The following is a 16,031-nucleotide window of genomic DNA, read 5'->3' on the forward strand; positions in this document are numbered from 1 at the left end:
TACATCTGCAGCCATTAATTTATCGCGGTATAAATTCCCCCTCCATGCTGCTGATTTGCACTTTTCTGTATTTCTATGCATCGGTAACATTTCTTTTCGTAGTAAAACTACGAAAGACGCGAATAATAAAATTCTGTGGAAATTCGAGCTTAATTTAACATCACAGGAAATTATAAAGATCGACGAAGAAATATTTCAAGCGCCTTTCAAACGAGCCATCGACGTAAGAAAAATATGCATGTGTTTTTTCATGACTTAGGTAAACGTATATGTATATAGAATATTATGGGCGAGTGCAATGAATGCGTGCAATTAAAAAATAAGGTACTCGAGAACGTAACCATTACCATTACTGACAGCTAAGCTAACAGAATTCATTTAGGTTCCCCGCTTTTAACGACTCCTTTCAATATTATTTTCGATTATTTTTATAAGTTGGATAAGTATCCACAAGAGCTACAAGTCGAATAATTTCCGTATTGCTTATTGCAAAAACGCTCTGCTCCTCGACCACTTCGTCTTAGTTTCGTCCAACCCCCCTCCTCCTGCCTCTCATCCCCCATACCTTCCGAAACTCTCCTGCTCCTCGAAGCTCAGTCTTTTAGTACGTACGCATACAGTGTTACGCTTTTCCAAGTTCTTGTAACTTCGTTAACCTTAATAAAACTCGTTAGTTCGTTGTAATATTAACCTTATCCACGTAGACTATTTCTATTTCTTTTTCTTATTGCATTCAACCGCACGATATATTGTATTAACGAGAATATCCTTCGTAACTTTTCTATTTTTATTCAAATGTTTCCGCTAAGAGAAAAAAAACTCATTCAAATTGACTTCAACGAGAAAGATAGAGAACGCCGTCGCGATTTCAAGTAAACTTTGACTCTTGGATTACTCAATTTCATAACGATCAAAGGGGAATATATTAAACGACCTCGGGAGTATAGAGTTCCAAATCTTTTCTTTTGTCGACGTTCATGAATGTGATTTTATAGGAAATAGAGAATTTGAAATTAAACTGAAATATCTTACGTACTCGAGAGAAATAAAACGAAATAAAAATTGCTTTAGATATAATATTTCGTAGATATTATTAAAACGTCTTACCAGGCGTTTATAATATCCCGGTTTATAATATCCCGCGATCCCTTTTTCTCTCGGTTACAAGATTCGATAAAATCGATAGATCAAACGATAAGAAAATTCATCTATAATGGCTATCTAATGGCTAGGTATGTATATCCGCGTAATCCGTAAATGGCATCTCGTCCGAGTCCATCCACGTACTCGTTATGCGATCAAGAATTAAGACAGTGACTGATGATGGCAGGATCGTTAATTAATCTCACGGCTTTACCAAGGTAGAAGCAGGATGCCGTTAATTTCGACGATATTGTACGTGATAATGGTGAGATGTGCTCAAAGCGAATTCAACAATGGACATAACTATTTCCATGTTATAGTAAAATGTTATTATAGTAATACGTACGTACATATACACGATGCTTCCTTGAGCGAAAGAACATTAAAAGAAAAGAAAAAACTAAGACTAAAGGAGATTATTAACGTAAATGCAAAAATACACATTTGGATGTTAATCAGAATTGGTAACAGTAAAGGTATAACACGCCAAGATATTCCAATATTATTTTTAATGATCAGACACCACTTTCGAAAGAAAAAAATTGAAAGCACAAAAGGATTATGAATGAAAATGACATATATAATAATGTATATTTAATACACTTTTAATGAATAATTAGTAGACGTTGCATAGTCTTTCAACGATCCACCGTAAGTATGCGAATCTTAAATATACGTAATAATAATTCTCTCTATCTTTCTTTTCAAAGAAGAGTTTTAATGGAATTACATGAAAGTTTTCTAATAAACTCTTCAAAAAGGCATCCTGCTTTCGCGATCGTGATATTTAAAAAACCTAGATGACTTTATTATAACCTCAGTAATATTACACTCATAACGATCCCAGAGAGAAGTCCTTTTCTTCTTTCGATATTCTTTTGAGAAAATCTTTTGTCTTTAGTTCTGAACAAAAAAAAAATATATATATAATAATTGTTAAAGTTATTACAAAACCATTGAAAGAGCACTATTTTTTCACAAAATTATATTCACGAATTTATACGTATGTTATACTAACGATAAGATATTATAATATTGAAGCGTTGCTTGTTACACGACTACCATAGAAAATATTCTTTATATGTAATAACATATTCCAAATGTGTAATGAATACCCGTTTCACGTTATTCTAAAAATTTGCTTGGAAAAGCTATTAGCTCGATAATAAAAACGCAAATTCCAATGAGATAACCGATAATTAATAATAAAAAACTAGGAGCTACGCTTTCGAGGTCGATAACGTTATCGGATTCAGTCTCGTCGTCCAAACGAAAATAACTCCCATTCATTGTGATTAACTGAGCCCAATGTTTTGTAATGCCATTCTCTATTAGCTCTTGCATCTTTATATTGATCCTTTTCAAGCATGGAAATCCTTTCCAGGTAGCGATGGCTAACGGATGAGTGCCCATATTCTCTTTCAATATGCTGACGTGTTGTTTTGGTAAATTTAATAATTGATGATCGGAAACATTCAGCTTAACGACGAGTGCTATACTTGTATTTTTCCCTTTGAAAAGATCCGAAAGCTGGCGGACATAATCATCGTAGGAAAATATCTGAAATTTTTCACGAATATCCCGAATAAGAACTTTCTCTTCGTAATCGTCGTCTTCATCTTCGTCTTTATTATCGAACAAATTCGCGTATCTCGAGGTTCCACCCAATTCCAATCCAGACGACAGCAATTCCTTCATCGTCTCTATTTGAAGATTCGACGCATTAATGAGTTGTTCCGACAACGACGCGAGATAGTATTGAATTATGAAGAAGCTAAAGAGGGCCCAAGAAATGAACAGTAGGCGACTTGAGGTTTCTACTGGTTGACGAAACACTGAAACACCAAGGACTAAGGCTGAAATGTCTAGAAAAGATATGTTTTTGATCAAGAACAATTTCACGATGATTCCTAATAAGAGAACACCTAAAATGCCTAGCCACACGGATTTTCCGAATGGTGCGACCAAACCACGTAACGATACGTTAGATTTAGTCGGCAATATCCAGACCAATGGTACCATGTCGTAAGCGATCGTAAAGTCTGTATCTTTATCAGGGTTCCATAGACGACCGCCTATCAGCAAGTCGATTTTTAGATCGTCTTGATACGTTATCATCTTAAAGTCGTTGTCAATGCTTTCGTTGCCCGTCAATGTTATCAATTCTCTTATCGCCCGGCCCTTCATACCGGACAATATCTCCTCGATCATGAATCCTTCCAATCCTAATATTTTCCCACCGCCCGTCTCGTTACTCACGAAAGAGTAAGGCGGATAATCGTGGTAACCAACAACAAGTTTACAACCGTTCAATCGAAGGTTTTCGATCTCATTTTCGCCTTCCCAAACGTTTCCCTCACATTTGCTTAAAAGAATCGGTTCAGACGGAGTACACAATTCGTCGGGCTTAAAGGATCGACTACCTGCTAATAAGACGGTACCTCCAATATTTCCCAAAATGATGATTTTACTAATCCGTTCCAACCACATCCACTGTTGTATGTTATTGGCTTCTTGGAGAAAGTTATCTTCGTCCTCGAAAATTCTTGATCCTATTATTACAATAAATTTGCATGATTCGTAAGTGCACAACTTGAGATAGTTGGTACAGTTTCTTCTTTTTAGATCCTCCAGGTTTTCGATGACGATAATTATAGACGATATCTTCTCGTATCCGTTAAGATCTTCGGCGTTGTTCGACGTATACGTTGCGATATCGGCTTGAAAAATACGTACGAGCAAATCTAAATCGGCTAATCTATCTTCGGAAGAGTTTGCCATAAGAAGGTTCATAAAAGATTTCGAATGATCTCGCAGAAAACTCGTGACGCAAGGTGTCCAATATGAATTTAGATTACTCTTGTTATATCTTTCCATCGTATCGGCAATGATTAAGGAACGATCACCTTCTTGTATTCCTTGGGACTTCTCCAACTCCTGTAACTCGTACCAAAACTCTGGCACCATAATGGCAGAAACTATTTGAAACAGCATTTCTATGATCGCAATTGAAAGCATCGTCGTTCTCAATAGCGAGCTACAGCGAGACTGAACTAGTTCGTTTCTGTTTTTTTTTCCCTCAGAATGCAGAATATATCCAAAGTTCTAATCGAGCCTGCACGTAATAATCATTGATATCATGCTCATTTCCTAACTAAATAAATATTATTTTAACAGCCATACTCGAATGTGCGAGGAAGATCACGCGACTTGAATGTATCGAGAATCATAATTATAATTATACAGTTATATCGTAAAATTGAATCTCTTGTTTAGATCATTGCGTAGAACAGTTTTGTCTCATTTAACGATATAGTATTTGTATCAAATTCCGTCGAAAAAAGAAACAGATTTTTCTATTTTTTCCTTTTTTTTCTACGACGAATTCGTCTTTTAATTAGACTTTTTAAAAATAATTAAACAAAAAAGATAAAAAAAAAAGAGAGTTGTTAATGTCTATTAAAACGATAAAATAAGTGATATCTATCGCGTGTCACTTTTACGCTAACCGTAATGGTCTCTATGCAAATATCGTACAAACGAGCGTGGCACTTGAAAAAAGTATGCGCTTTGGTCATGCGATCTTAGCATTAAAATAACAGCATGCAGCAAAGTGCTGAAGAATTCGTGCAACGCGTCTTTGCGAAAGTAGTACGACCAAGTTTGCATTTATTCGGAAACAAAAAAATAAAGTTAACTTTGATCGACCCGATCGTGACGACTCAGAAAACTAGAAACGTTTCATTTTCTTCAAAGTTATCCGATTAATGTTCGTACAATCGTTTCTTACAGACGATATATTAAATACGGCAAAAACCATTCACACACGCCCATTATTTTCTAATTTATTGCGATCGAGAAACATGATTTTGTTTGTTTCAGAGCTTTCGTACGGATATTGTGCGTATGTTGTCCAAGACGAATGAGGAGGAGATATCAGCCAGCGTTCCGGTGTAAACCTAGTCAGGTGAGTTTAAGATTTCTACAAAAAAATATTCAAATACGACAAGTTTTTTCTTATATTATTTTTCTTCTTTCCAGCATATAAAAACTGATCTCTATGTTCCTCTTTTTTTTTTTCGTCGACAATTGCAACGTTAAAATAAAAATGAGTACCTATTTATCGTTGAATGTTATCCGCTTGTAAATGGTAAATTATACAGGTAGACAAAATCGATAGTTGGATGAAAGTTTTCTCATTCAGAGAATATCATCGAGCTCTGCTTACGAGTTCGTCAGTTCGCTTTCAAAGTTATTCGAGTTGTTCGCCCGAGTTATTTATCGTGTTCTTCTTCTATTAGCTTAATTAATTTACATCAACAGGTGAAGTTGATATTTACGGCAAAAGCACCGTCTACGTTACCGCTCATAATCTTCTATCGAATACGCGAAGAGGCTTACGAGATCCTCTGAAAAATTGAATTTCTCGTTTCGATCGTTTTTTCTTTTTTATACGAGTCGTACAATATTTTCCAACTTTTTCATATTTTTTATTTAGAAGTAAAAAAAAATTCTTTTCGAAGAATACAGATTTGATGAAAAGAAACTCTTGAATCGTAAACCATCAATGAGAAGGATATCGAAAAAATTCAAAAAGCTTTATAGTCGTATTGTATAGTTAATAGTGAATGTCCTTTCATCTACCTCAGTCTCGTAGAGGCTTTTGTCGAAGTAAAGTGGGTTGTCGTTTTTGTCGGCTATTCTAATCCGATGAATTTTGTTACTATAAATTTAAAAAGATGACACTAGATTTTGTAATCATTCCTCTAACAATCTGCTTTTGGCTGTATGTAACTATAACGAATTATAATTTAAATTACTACAATTAAATATATAATCGCTATAAGAAATATTGTTCCAAGAGAATCGATTTTAAAAGTTCATAGAATACGTGAATACTTAAACACATATCCCTACGAAATATCAACGAAATTGTTTTTATTATATCGATAATATTAAAGTAATTCGATAAAAAGAGGACAATTTTCCGATTAAAATGGTATTTGTTTCATGTCTCTACGACTTTCCGTTCCGAAGATATCGGCGTTGAAATATTGCCATTCATAAAGCTTAATCATATGTTTGTAGTAATAGTAAAAATACTATGACGCGTCATCGTAGTAAGTGCGTAAATTCTTGGAATTTATATAGGTCAGTGTGTCAATACTTTATGAATGAAATAATATAGGTCAATGACCCTCGTAAACGTTCAATATTTAAATGGGAATATGTCTGGAACTATACATCATAGAGACCTCAAAGAAGGACCATTTTAAAGGGCAGATTTTTCTTTACTTTTTTACAATATTTATAACAATTATTTAACAATTGTTTATAAATAATTTGTTATAAACAATTTTCAGGAGCATATATAAAGATCAATTTTAAAGAGAAAATGTTTCTCTACCCTTTTGTGGTATTTTTAAACACAATTATTTAACGATTTGTTATAAACAATTTGTTATAAACAATTTGTTATAAACAATTTTTAAGAGAACATGTAAAGAGCAATTTTAAAGAGAAAATGTTTCTCTACCTTTTCGCGATATCTTTGAACGCAATTATTTAACAATTTGTTATGAACAATTTGTTATAAACAATTTGTTATAAACAATTTTCAAGAACATATGCAAAGGGCAATTTTAAAGATAAAATGTTTCTCTACTTTTTCGCGATATCTCTAAACGCAATTATTTAACAATTGGTTATGAACAATTTGTTATAAACAATTTGTTATAAACAATTTGTTATAAACAATTTTCAAGAACATATGCAAAGGGCAATTTTAAAGATAAAATGTTTCTTTACCTTTCCGCGATATCTTTCAACGCAATTATTTAACAATTTGTTATAAACAATTTGTTATAAAGCATTTTCAAGAACATATGTAAAGGGCATCTGGAATGGACTCGCAAATTTATCGAATAAAGTGTGAAGAAAGTGTTCGAAAGAAAATATTAAAAGTTTTATCGAGACGACGTAACTCTGAGCTCGGATATCCGTAGAAAACCTGATCACTGGAGAAGAAAGGAAGAAACTATCCAACAAAGTGTCTAGAACACCTAGAAGAAACACCTAGCAAGTGTAGCTTCCCTTTTTTTCAGAGATTCTCATCCGGAAGGTACTATTCTGCTTACTCGCTCCACCACATGCGAAGAAGCCGAGAGAATTCGGGTGAACAAACCTACATTTAACGACGGGATATCGACGCGACACGATCGTCGAAAGTCGTCGAATTCCTCGAGTACCTACGCCTGCATTATATCAAGCCCTCTCCGTTCCAACCAATACGGAATAGTACGGCGTCGTCGGTACGCGAACGTTTAAATAATAATTCGAATAAGAAACGTCTCGTCGAACATGAAAGACGGAATCGGGCGCTTTTCGTATTCATATCTACGAAAAATCGAATTCATTTAGAAACAATAAAGATGCGCGCGGTAATATCATTTCACAGTAGTGTCTCACTTCTCTTGATGTTACGTTTTTTTCACCGATCGGTGAAAAAATCTTGTATCGTTGCAAACGCTCTTTTGGACGCTTAAGTGGTCGGAACGTCAACGTGTGTGTCTTTAAAGTTTTGCTATCGATTAGATCGAAGATTATTTAGTAAAAGTAAGAAGAAGAAAGCACACTAAAACGTATGTGTATATATGTATGTATTGTCGCGAATGTCGGAGTATTTCGAGAACGTTTGCTTTTAATTAATCGATAATATTAATGGCACTACGATCACAAAACGATGCGTTTTCCACATATCCGATGAAAATCCTGCCCAAGTAAATCGTTTCTTAACTGACCCCTGACCCCTACCCACGCCTTTTGACCAGTTAACCGAATCGCTCAATGGAGGAGACTTGTCGCCAACCCCGTAGAAAACAAAAAACCTCGGTACGTTGATTTGTGAATGTATAACAACCGTCCACACACGCACATGCACACGTACACGCATACACGCGTGGTAATGCGCGCGAGCGCGTATATATGTATATATATATATATATATATATGTAGGTATACGTATACATATTTTCTCTCCTTCTTTCTCTCACTTTCCCAACTTTCTTTCCGCCCGAGTTAAATGAAACAGCCCGTATATATTTTTTGTTGCACTCGCACATCGATAAAACGAACTTGGAAAAAAAACGTGCACACGCAAATTAATCTAACATCGTACACGAGCCTGCGTAGGTAGTTTCAAATCTTTCCGAACACTCGCTAAGCTAGCACGAAAGCATATCCCATTTTTTCCTTCCTTCGTTCGATAAATCCGATCGTTTGCATGACGTCGTCAGAGATAATTTAACGGTATATCTATGTATTTCAAGCAGATTGGAGAAATGATTAAAAATCAAAGAAAAATCCTTATATTTGTAGGATATTATGGAAAAATCAACCGCAGCCCTTTTACCAGATGCTTCCGATGTTTCGTAACGCTGACAATAAAGGCAAATATACGCCGGGAATCGAGTATCAAAATCATGCAGGATTTCGTAGCTTCGAATAGGAATAATACGTGCTTATATACAACAGATATCGGTGATTCGAATGTAATGGGATATTGTAGCCTTTTACTGGGCACGAGCTTCGCTAATTCATCGACATCGTTTATTCCGATCAACGATTTGCATTTACCAAAAAGGGAAAGAAAGAAGAGATCCGTTTTAAATTCTGTTGAATTTTTAACGAAATTTTAACAGTAAAAGTGCCGATTCTTTGGTTAATATAGTTAATTACAGTCGAAGATGACAATTTTATGTTCCTTTTTCCTGCTGTTCCTATGTTCTTCCTGGCGAAATTCAGAACGAGAGGACGACTGAATGTATCGAAATGATATTTCCTAAATGAGAACCTTGGTTAATTCTACTGATCGTTTTAGCGTAATTTTATCTCCTTTTTCAAGTTATTCGTCCGTCTCGAAACATTTCGTATCATGATTCATCAACGATGTACACCGATTCTATTTAATCTCCGGATTACCGAAAATGAGTCTCGAATGCGTTGAGCTCATTAACGAATGAAAGAAATATTAGCGGAATTCGCGAGACTACTATACGGAAGGAATGAATTCAATCGCATCAAATGATATTCAGTGGATTAAAGAATATGCAAACGAGGGAGACAGAGATAGAGATTGATAGACAGAGAGAGAAAGAGAGCGAGATAGAGACATTCATCGTCTAACGTTTATCAATGATTCCGACAGATGTTCGAAGTTTCAATATTCAACTACAATTTTTTCTTTCCTATCGCATTTGGATTCATTAATAATTAGATATTGCAATTTTGGCAACGATTTTTCTTCCTATAAATAACTGAATTTTGAAACGAGCTAATTTAATCAACTTTTTAGAAATAAATAATTCGTTTAATAGACAAAAAATTTGTCGAACAAAAAGGATCTCTCTCTCTCTCTCTCTCTCTCTCTCTCTCTCTCTCTCTCTTCCTCTCTCTGCACTCTACTCTCTGCGATGCCATTGAAAATATTTTTTTATTAGCTCGATTCCGATGTTCTTTCTCCGTTGCGAGTCTGCTCTTTTTCACTTTCTTTCATCAATCGGTGCAAAAGAAGTCAGTGCCACGAAGTACGAACCATAAAGTGTAAAGCTCATGCCAATGATCCGTAGTGACCTTTAAAGGGAACACCGAGGACCGAAAGTGGTTAAGTTAACCAGTAGCATGGGTCGATCGATCGTCTCTGCCTTGTAGGAGGTGTAATAAAACAAACGACCCTAATGCGCACGCGTGCGCTCCCTTAGTTGCGCGCAACTCAAACTATTGCGCGTAGGTATATTTGCGTACTTACTCTCTCTTTCTCTCTCTTTGATATCTTGATATAAGTCTTTCAAAGACAATGAAAGCGAGAGAGAGAGGGAGATTTAGTTGAGGAAGTTTAGTTAGAAAGCCGTTAATGCGATTTTCTCTTTCTACTGAAAACCTTAACTATGTAAATATATAGATATAAATTTATAATTAGATTTTCTATATACTAATCAAAAGTAATTATAATTCAGTAACACAGACGGCAATAGTTAAAAGTTCTTTCGTATTATTTCGCTACGAACGCGTCATTATATCTTTCTTCAATTTTAATTGCTTTCTCATCTTCCCAAAAATCTCTCTCTCTCCCTCTTCCTCTGTCTCATTCTCTTCGCACCAAACGTCGTATCATCGTATTTTTTATTACAGCAAATAAAAGAAATGAAAAAAGCTCAACTAGAATGTCGAAGGCACGTTTCTAACTATGTATATACGCATGAAAAGGCGTACACGAATACGAAGCACACTCACCCACTACAGAATCGACACTCGTTATTCAAATAAACGGGCATATAACTGTTGTAGATCATTAAAATGATGAGAGAGAATTGCTCGGCATTGTCCATAACATTAATTCGGTCTTCGATGAAGCGAGAAACAATTTTTAATGGCACACCGCGTAAACCGAATTCACCCAATATTCTGGTTTATTCGAATCAGGAAATTATTTCTGAAAATTGTTATACTTCCATCTAATTTTCAACAAATCCATGTTAATATAATAACGATATTTTCACTCCTACGTTTCTTTTTCTATCGACGATGATAAGCACGATCGTTCATCGATCCGATGAAAGAATTCCTGCAATGTTTTATCACACATATACACACGTTTATTCCTTTACATCACGATCGGTGCACTCTAATATGTACGTAATTATCGATAAATTTGTCAAAAAAAAGGAAAAAAAAAGAAAAAAAAAAACGAAAAAAAAAACGAAAAGAAAAGAAAGAAAGTATACTGACGAACGATATTCATTCTGATTTCAGTGCGTTTCCGGAATGGGAACGAGCGGACAGACAAGTAGCGTTAGTTATAGCAGCGTTAGTCAAAGCAGCGATGGTGGTGTCTGCATGTCTGGAAGTGGTCTACCTAATACTGGCGGAATGTGACGTCACCCAGGGGCCCGTTCGGGGCCACGACGAGAAAGAGCGATACGTTTCCGTGATGCGTGATACTTCTGGTCACTCGTATAGACAGATCTAAACATATACATATGTATAACGTGCGTTAAGGATCTTACAAAAAAAAAAAAAAGAAAAAAATGATCAGCTAGGTGGGACGTACGACGAGGAAAGGGAACAAGATCTCACTATGCTGCGTCCGAAAGATGTACAGCAAATTGCGTTCATATATAACTATAGGTATACAGATACATAAATTAGTATATTAACGATATATGCAAAGTTCACATTATCTTTTTGATTAATACTTTTTCTCCATTTCACTTTCTCTCGTCTGCTTTAGTTTCTATATTTTCCTGCATCTACTCAACGTAATAAGTTCATTCAAAGCTGACAACAGACCAGTTTTAAATGTCGCGATATAAAAAGCAATGAAAATAAAAGAAGGTGAGTTAAGGAGACACTCCAAAGGAAAGAACTTTTCGTTTGCTTCTTGCTTTCTTACGTATTTCTCACCTTTTTCTCTCTATCTCTCTTTATCTCCCTTTTTCCTCGAGTATCGTTAAATATTTACGCAGTAGATAATTGTTACGCTACGTTTAAAAATCTTAAGATCAGTATTAAAAGCCCAAAGTCGGTAACATCAGGAAGAATCATTCATTTACAAATTACGATCTCTTCGCCGTTCACGAGCGGTTGAAAAATTCACGATTAGGTATATATTATACATTTCTCTAAATCTATAATGAACATAATAATCATCATTGCATACGCATTGACACGCATCTGTATATACAAGCAGATATATTCGGAGCGAATCTAATACATATAATCAATATAATATGTATTATCGTGTGCTACGTAATGCACAATTAGAAAGCAATTTTTGATATCCAAAAAAAATGAACGGTTCTCTAGAGCTTTGGATACTTTTTACGTAAAAAATTTTTGAGACACGCGATACAAAAGGAAAAAAAAATAAAAAAAAAAACAAATATCTCGACTATTTTAGTCCAAAGACTCGTAAATTTTTGTCTCTTTCATATCCCTTACAATTAAACCTTACAATTAAAAATGTAAAAAATGAAACTTCACGTCAGCGATTTCCGAGACGAGAAATAAAAGAAATATAGAAAATAAAGTGAGACTTCTTAATCGATAAAATGCAAGACCTACAAAAATAATTAGTTTAGAAATTTATAAATAACCATTTGCTCTACTTGCATATCTGAAGTACGTTGCGTTAGATATAACGATTCATAGAAATATTCGGATGCAAAGGTACGCGTGAAAGTGAGGATGAATTCAGGTGATACCTTAGTATCCGAATATTTTTCTCCGAGTCACTGTAAACGCATCAGATCTTTGGAGTGTGTCCTTCGTCGAATCATTCCTCTCTAACTCCTGATTTTACGACTAATCTTCGTACATGGTATAACGTCCGGCAAAATCTATGAACGAAAATCAAAGACGTCAGACGAAATTAACCGTTTAACTGTTACGGGATATAAAGGTATAAAGCAGGAGAAATAATTACTTTGAACGACGTTATTTATCTATTCTAATTAAAAAAGAAAGATATGTATATCATCAAATGAAGTCCACGAGATTAAGTTTTGTCGTAAATTGATTTCAGGATTGCGACAAGAAGCAGCTCATAGATTTCTCATTACGTGTTAGGGGAAAAGAAAAAAAGAAAAAAAGAAAAAATATTCGATCAAGAAAAAACTCTAATCCTATAAGAGATTCACGTATCTCGGATAATATTACACGAAATATTTCTAGTCACATGAAAAAAAGAATAAATTATAAAAGACTGCAACGTGTACCTTTATAAATTATACAATCATAATGCTATTACAATTAGTTTTCTTGAATGTTACAATCTATAATCTCTATGCAAGTCTGTAAATACTCCACTATTTATTTAAGGTAAATTGTAATAGATCATTGAAATGTATGTAATAAATTATACATAAATTAACGCGAAAATGATAAGTGGAAGAACTTAACGTGACTGAAAATTAATAAATGAAATAAAAAGCCAAAAACCACCAAAAAGCACAACCTTCCATTACATTTGCTTTAAAACAGACGATAAAAACAATTACGAGACAAAACCCATTCAAAGTCTTCCTCGATTTGGCAAACTACGGGCGATTATATGTACGTAATTATACAATTTTATTGCAGATTATCCCATCGGTATTATCTTAAAGTTCCTTTTTGTTTTAAGCAGTTAAAAAAAAAAAATTAATTTAATTTTTTCATTTAAAATAGAATTAATATATATAGATATAGATATATAAAATCACCCGTATGAATGTAATTGCCGATGTCGTAATCTTGGATCAGTATTGTCGTGCATTTCAGTTATTTCGTGTTCATCGTTAAACAAAAACAACTGTAAACAATGTTTATCTATTTTTCATATATCACCAAAAATGTGATCTGATAACCAGTATCCAAGTTATGAAATCTGACAAAAGCACAATTATTATAATTACAACTCTTTTACTACTAAATTAAGAGAAAAAAAAAATCTATATTGCCATCGACACAAGTAATAACGTGTCATTATTTTCAACTTAAAAATGTTAACAATAAAAAACTAAACTAAACTAAACGTTATACTGTCGTGGTCAACAGAACTGGAATAAAAGATCAACTGCTGACAGTTCTGACAATGTAAAATTGTAAACAGTCATAAATTATGTACAATAGAATACTTTTTACCTTGGAAACCACGGTGTTTCCTTGGCTGTAAATATCCTATAGATAGTGGGAGGAACGAAAAATATTATAACTTAAATTTCTAAGCGACTGGCACATAATCGAAAAAAAAAAAAATAGAATCGCTATGACTCACGAGCAAGAACCGTGTTGGTAAGACCACTTAAGTACCTCTAAAAGAAAATGTCTCTAATATGCTGTCCTTTATAATAAATACATATATGCAGTTATTAACCAAATGTTTTTCATTTCTACATTTAGTTGCATCTTTTTTGATATCTCTAAAACATTTTCTTTGTTACCTATATCTACGATTATATATAATTTGCAATAACATAAAATTGTCATTGTATTAAATTATTATTTAAAACAACCAAAAAATATAGTTTTCAAAAAATACTTAAAACCATAGATACAAATAGAAAAAATACTAGATTTCAATGTATTATATCTCATTGTAGTTATTAATAATTAAAACTTAAAATTATTATTTTTATCTCGACTAGACAAATCTTAATTATATATAAATAATATTCAAAATATTTTGAACTGCACAGTGTTTAATAAAAATTAGAGATGGTAATGCAGTTCTCAACATACCTATGTGGGATATACTCTTCAAATCAGTTTTATCGACAACATAAAAAAAGTATGCATACACTGTAGTATCAACGTACGAATGGTAAATGCATTTGCATTGAAAGTCGGTAATGCAGTGATTACAGTTTCTCTGATCATACGGTACAGTTTCCCAGGAAGAATATTGACATGGTTCTATTTATCCTTATATTGTACACTTCAATTAAAAAATACTAGGTTTGATACTAGGTACATAATACTAGATAAAAAATACTAAAAACAGTGATGCCAACGTGAAGAAGATAAATGCATTTGCATCGAAAGTCGGTAAGGTAGTAATTGCAGTTTTTTATCATTTGATACAATTTCAGAGGACAAAGATTGATGTGGCTAAAAATAAAAAATCTTATCTAAAAATAAAAAATTTCACATTAAAATTATTATATATTGAAAATATGTTAATTTATGTATATGTAATCTTTAATCATTTTATGTTTTTTATATGTAGTAGATAAAAGTATTACTTATTCAATGACATAATATTGTTATTGCGTCTAATCATTACTTAGAACAATCAAAAATTAAAATTTTAGAAAGTTATTTAAAAGCACAATTATAAATAGATAAAAAACAATCTACTACATATCAATATGATTTCACATTACAATTATTAATAATTTATATCATTTAATTATTCCCTTTATCTTAGCTATAATTTTTATTTAACATATTACAGCAGTTGATTGTTGATGATATTAAGAAGCATAAGAATCGACCAGCTACTTCTGCATTTGCTGATAGAAAGAAAAAAATCTTAATGCTGTCTTATCAATAAAATCATGCAGAAGAACTACATCATAAAAATAATCAAATTTTTTTAATCTATCTGCGTAGATTATCTGTGAATGTATCTATCTCTCGCAAAGGTTATCTTCTTGTTCGTTTTCTTCAATCGTCATATCAAAGTGGATTATGATTAAATATACTAAATATGAAGCAATGTTTTATATGCATGTAACATAAGCAATATCATATACTTTTTTCTATTGCCGAAACCAAGTAAACGAATCCATAATTTCAATACTATTGTCTTGAATAAAAATGAAGAGAAAAAGATGCTAATTAATTGTACTATAAATGAAATAACTTAACCAGATAAAACAAGAAGACCCTAGCCTTTACAATAATAAAAAATATACAACAATTCATATAAAAAAGAAAAACTACAAATATAAGAAATAACTAGTAAGTAATGTTCTATTTACAGTCACTTATGCTTCTTTCGGATAAAAGACATCAACATATACAACTAGTAACCATGCCGATATGGACTTTTCATCTTCAGCATGATGGATACTAAAGGAATTTTAGATTTGTTCACTTACTACTTAAGAAGTTCTGCGATGGCTCCGAAACACTCGTCCCCCTCAACGGTAAAAATGAAGAGGATGCACTTTTGAATTCACACTATCGACCATTACAATATTTTTCGAAATTCCTCTTCCACCGAATTGGCCAATAATGTGTTATGATTCTAACAACGCGACGAATAAATAGTTTTAACAAGAATATAACACAAATTCTTGTTTTCTGATCTATTAACGCGACCGAGAAATTCTAATCGGCGAACA

The 16,031-nt window shown here is 33.3% G+C and overlaps 2 protein-coding genes across 5 annotated transcripts in view; one reads left to right on the forward strand and one right to left on the reverse strand.

Moving 5' to 3' along the window:
* The window catches only part of LOC122635302 (dopamine receptor 2-like), a 33,845-nt gene extending 19,790 nt beyond the window's left edge, over positions 1-14,055 (forward strand). Inside the window, exons 2-4 of one of the 4 annotated variants that reach the window (XR_006328632.1) lie at positions 5,026-5,110; positions 7,248-8,034; positions 10,954-11,092. Coding sequence is in view for 2 of the 4 variants with exons in the window: in XM_043825349.1 (XP_043681284.1) it covers positions 5,026-5,110; positions 10,954-11,076 (208 nt within the window). In the remaining 2 variants the exon portion in view is untranslated. Of the gene's footprint in view, positions 1-4,320; positions 4,390-5,025; positions 5,111-7,247; positions 8,035-10,953 lie in introns of those variants that run through there. The other 3 variants (XR_006328633.1, XM_043825349.1, XM_043825350.1) reach the window with 3 other exon arrangements.
* Positions 1,553-3,978, reverse strand: LOC122635301. Its single transcript, XM_043825348.1, has one exon. It carries the CDS (start codon positions 3,934-3,936, stop codon positions 2,269-2,271), a length of 1,668 nt encoding a protein of 555 aa, XP_043681283.1. The 5' UTR covers positions 3,937-3,978; the 3' UTR covers positions 1,553-2,268.
* Positions 14,056-16,031: the final 1,976 nt, after the last annotated feature.

Source organism: Vespula pensylvanica, chromosome 18 (genome assembly GCF_014466175.1).
Source record: "Vespula pensylvanica isolate Volc-1 chromosome 18, ASM1446617v1, whole genome shotgun sequence".
In the NCBI taxonomy this organism is placed as follows: Eukaryota; Metazoa; Arthropoda; class Insecta; order Hymenoptera; family Vespidae; genus Vespula; species Vespula pensylvanica.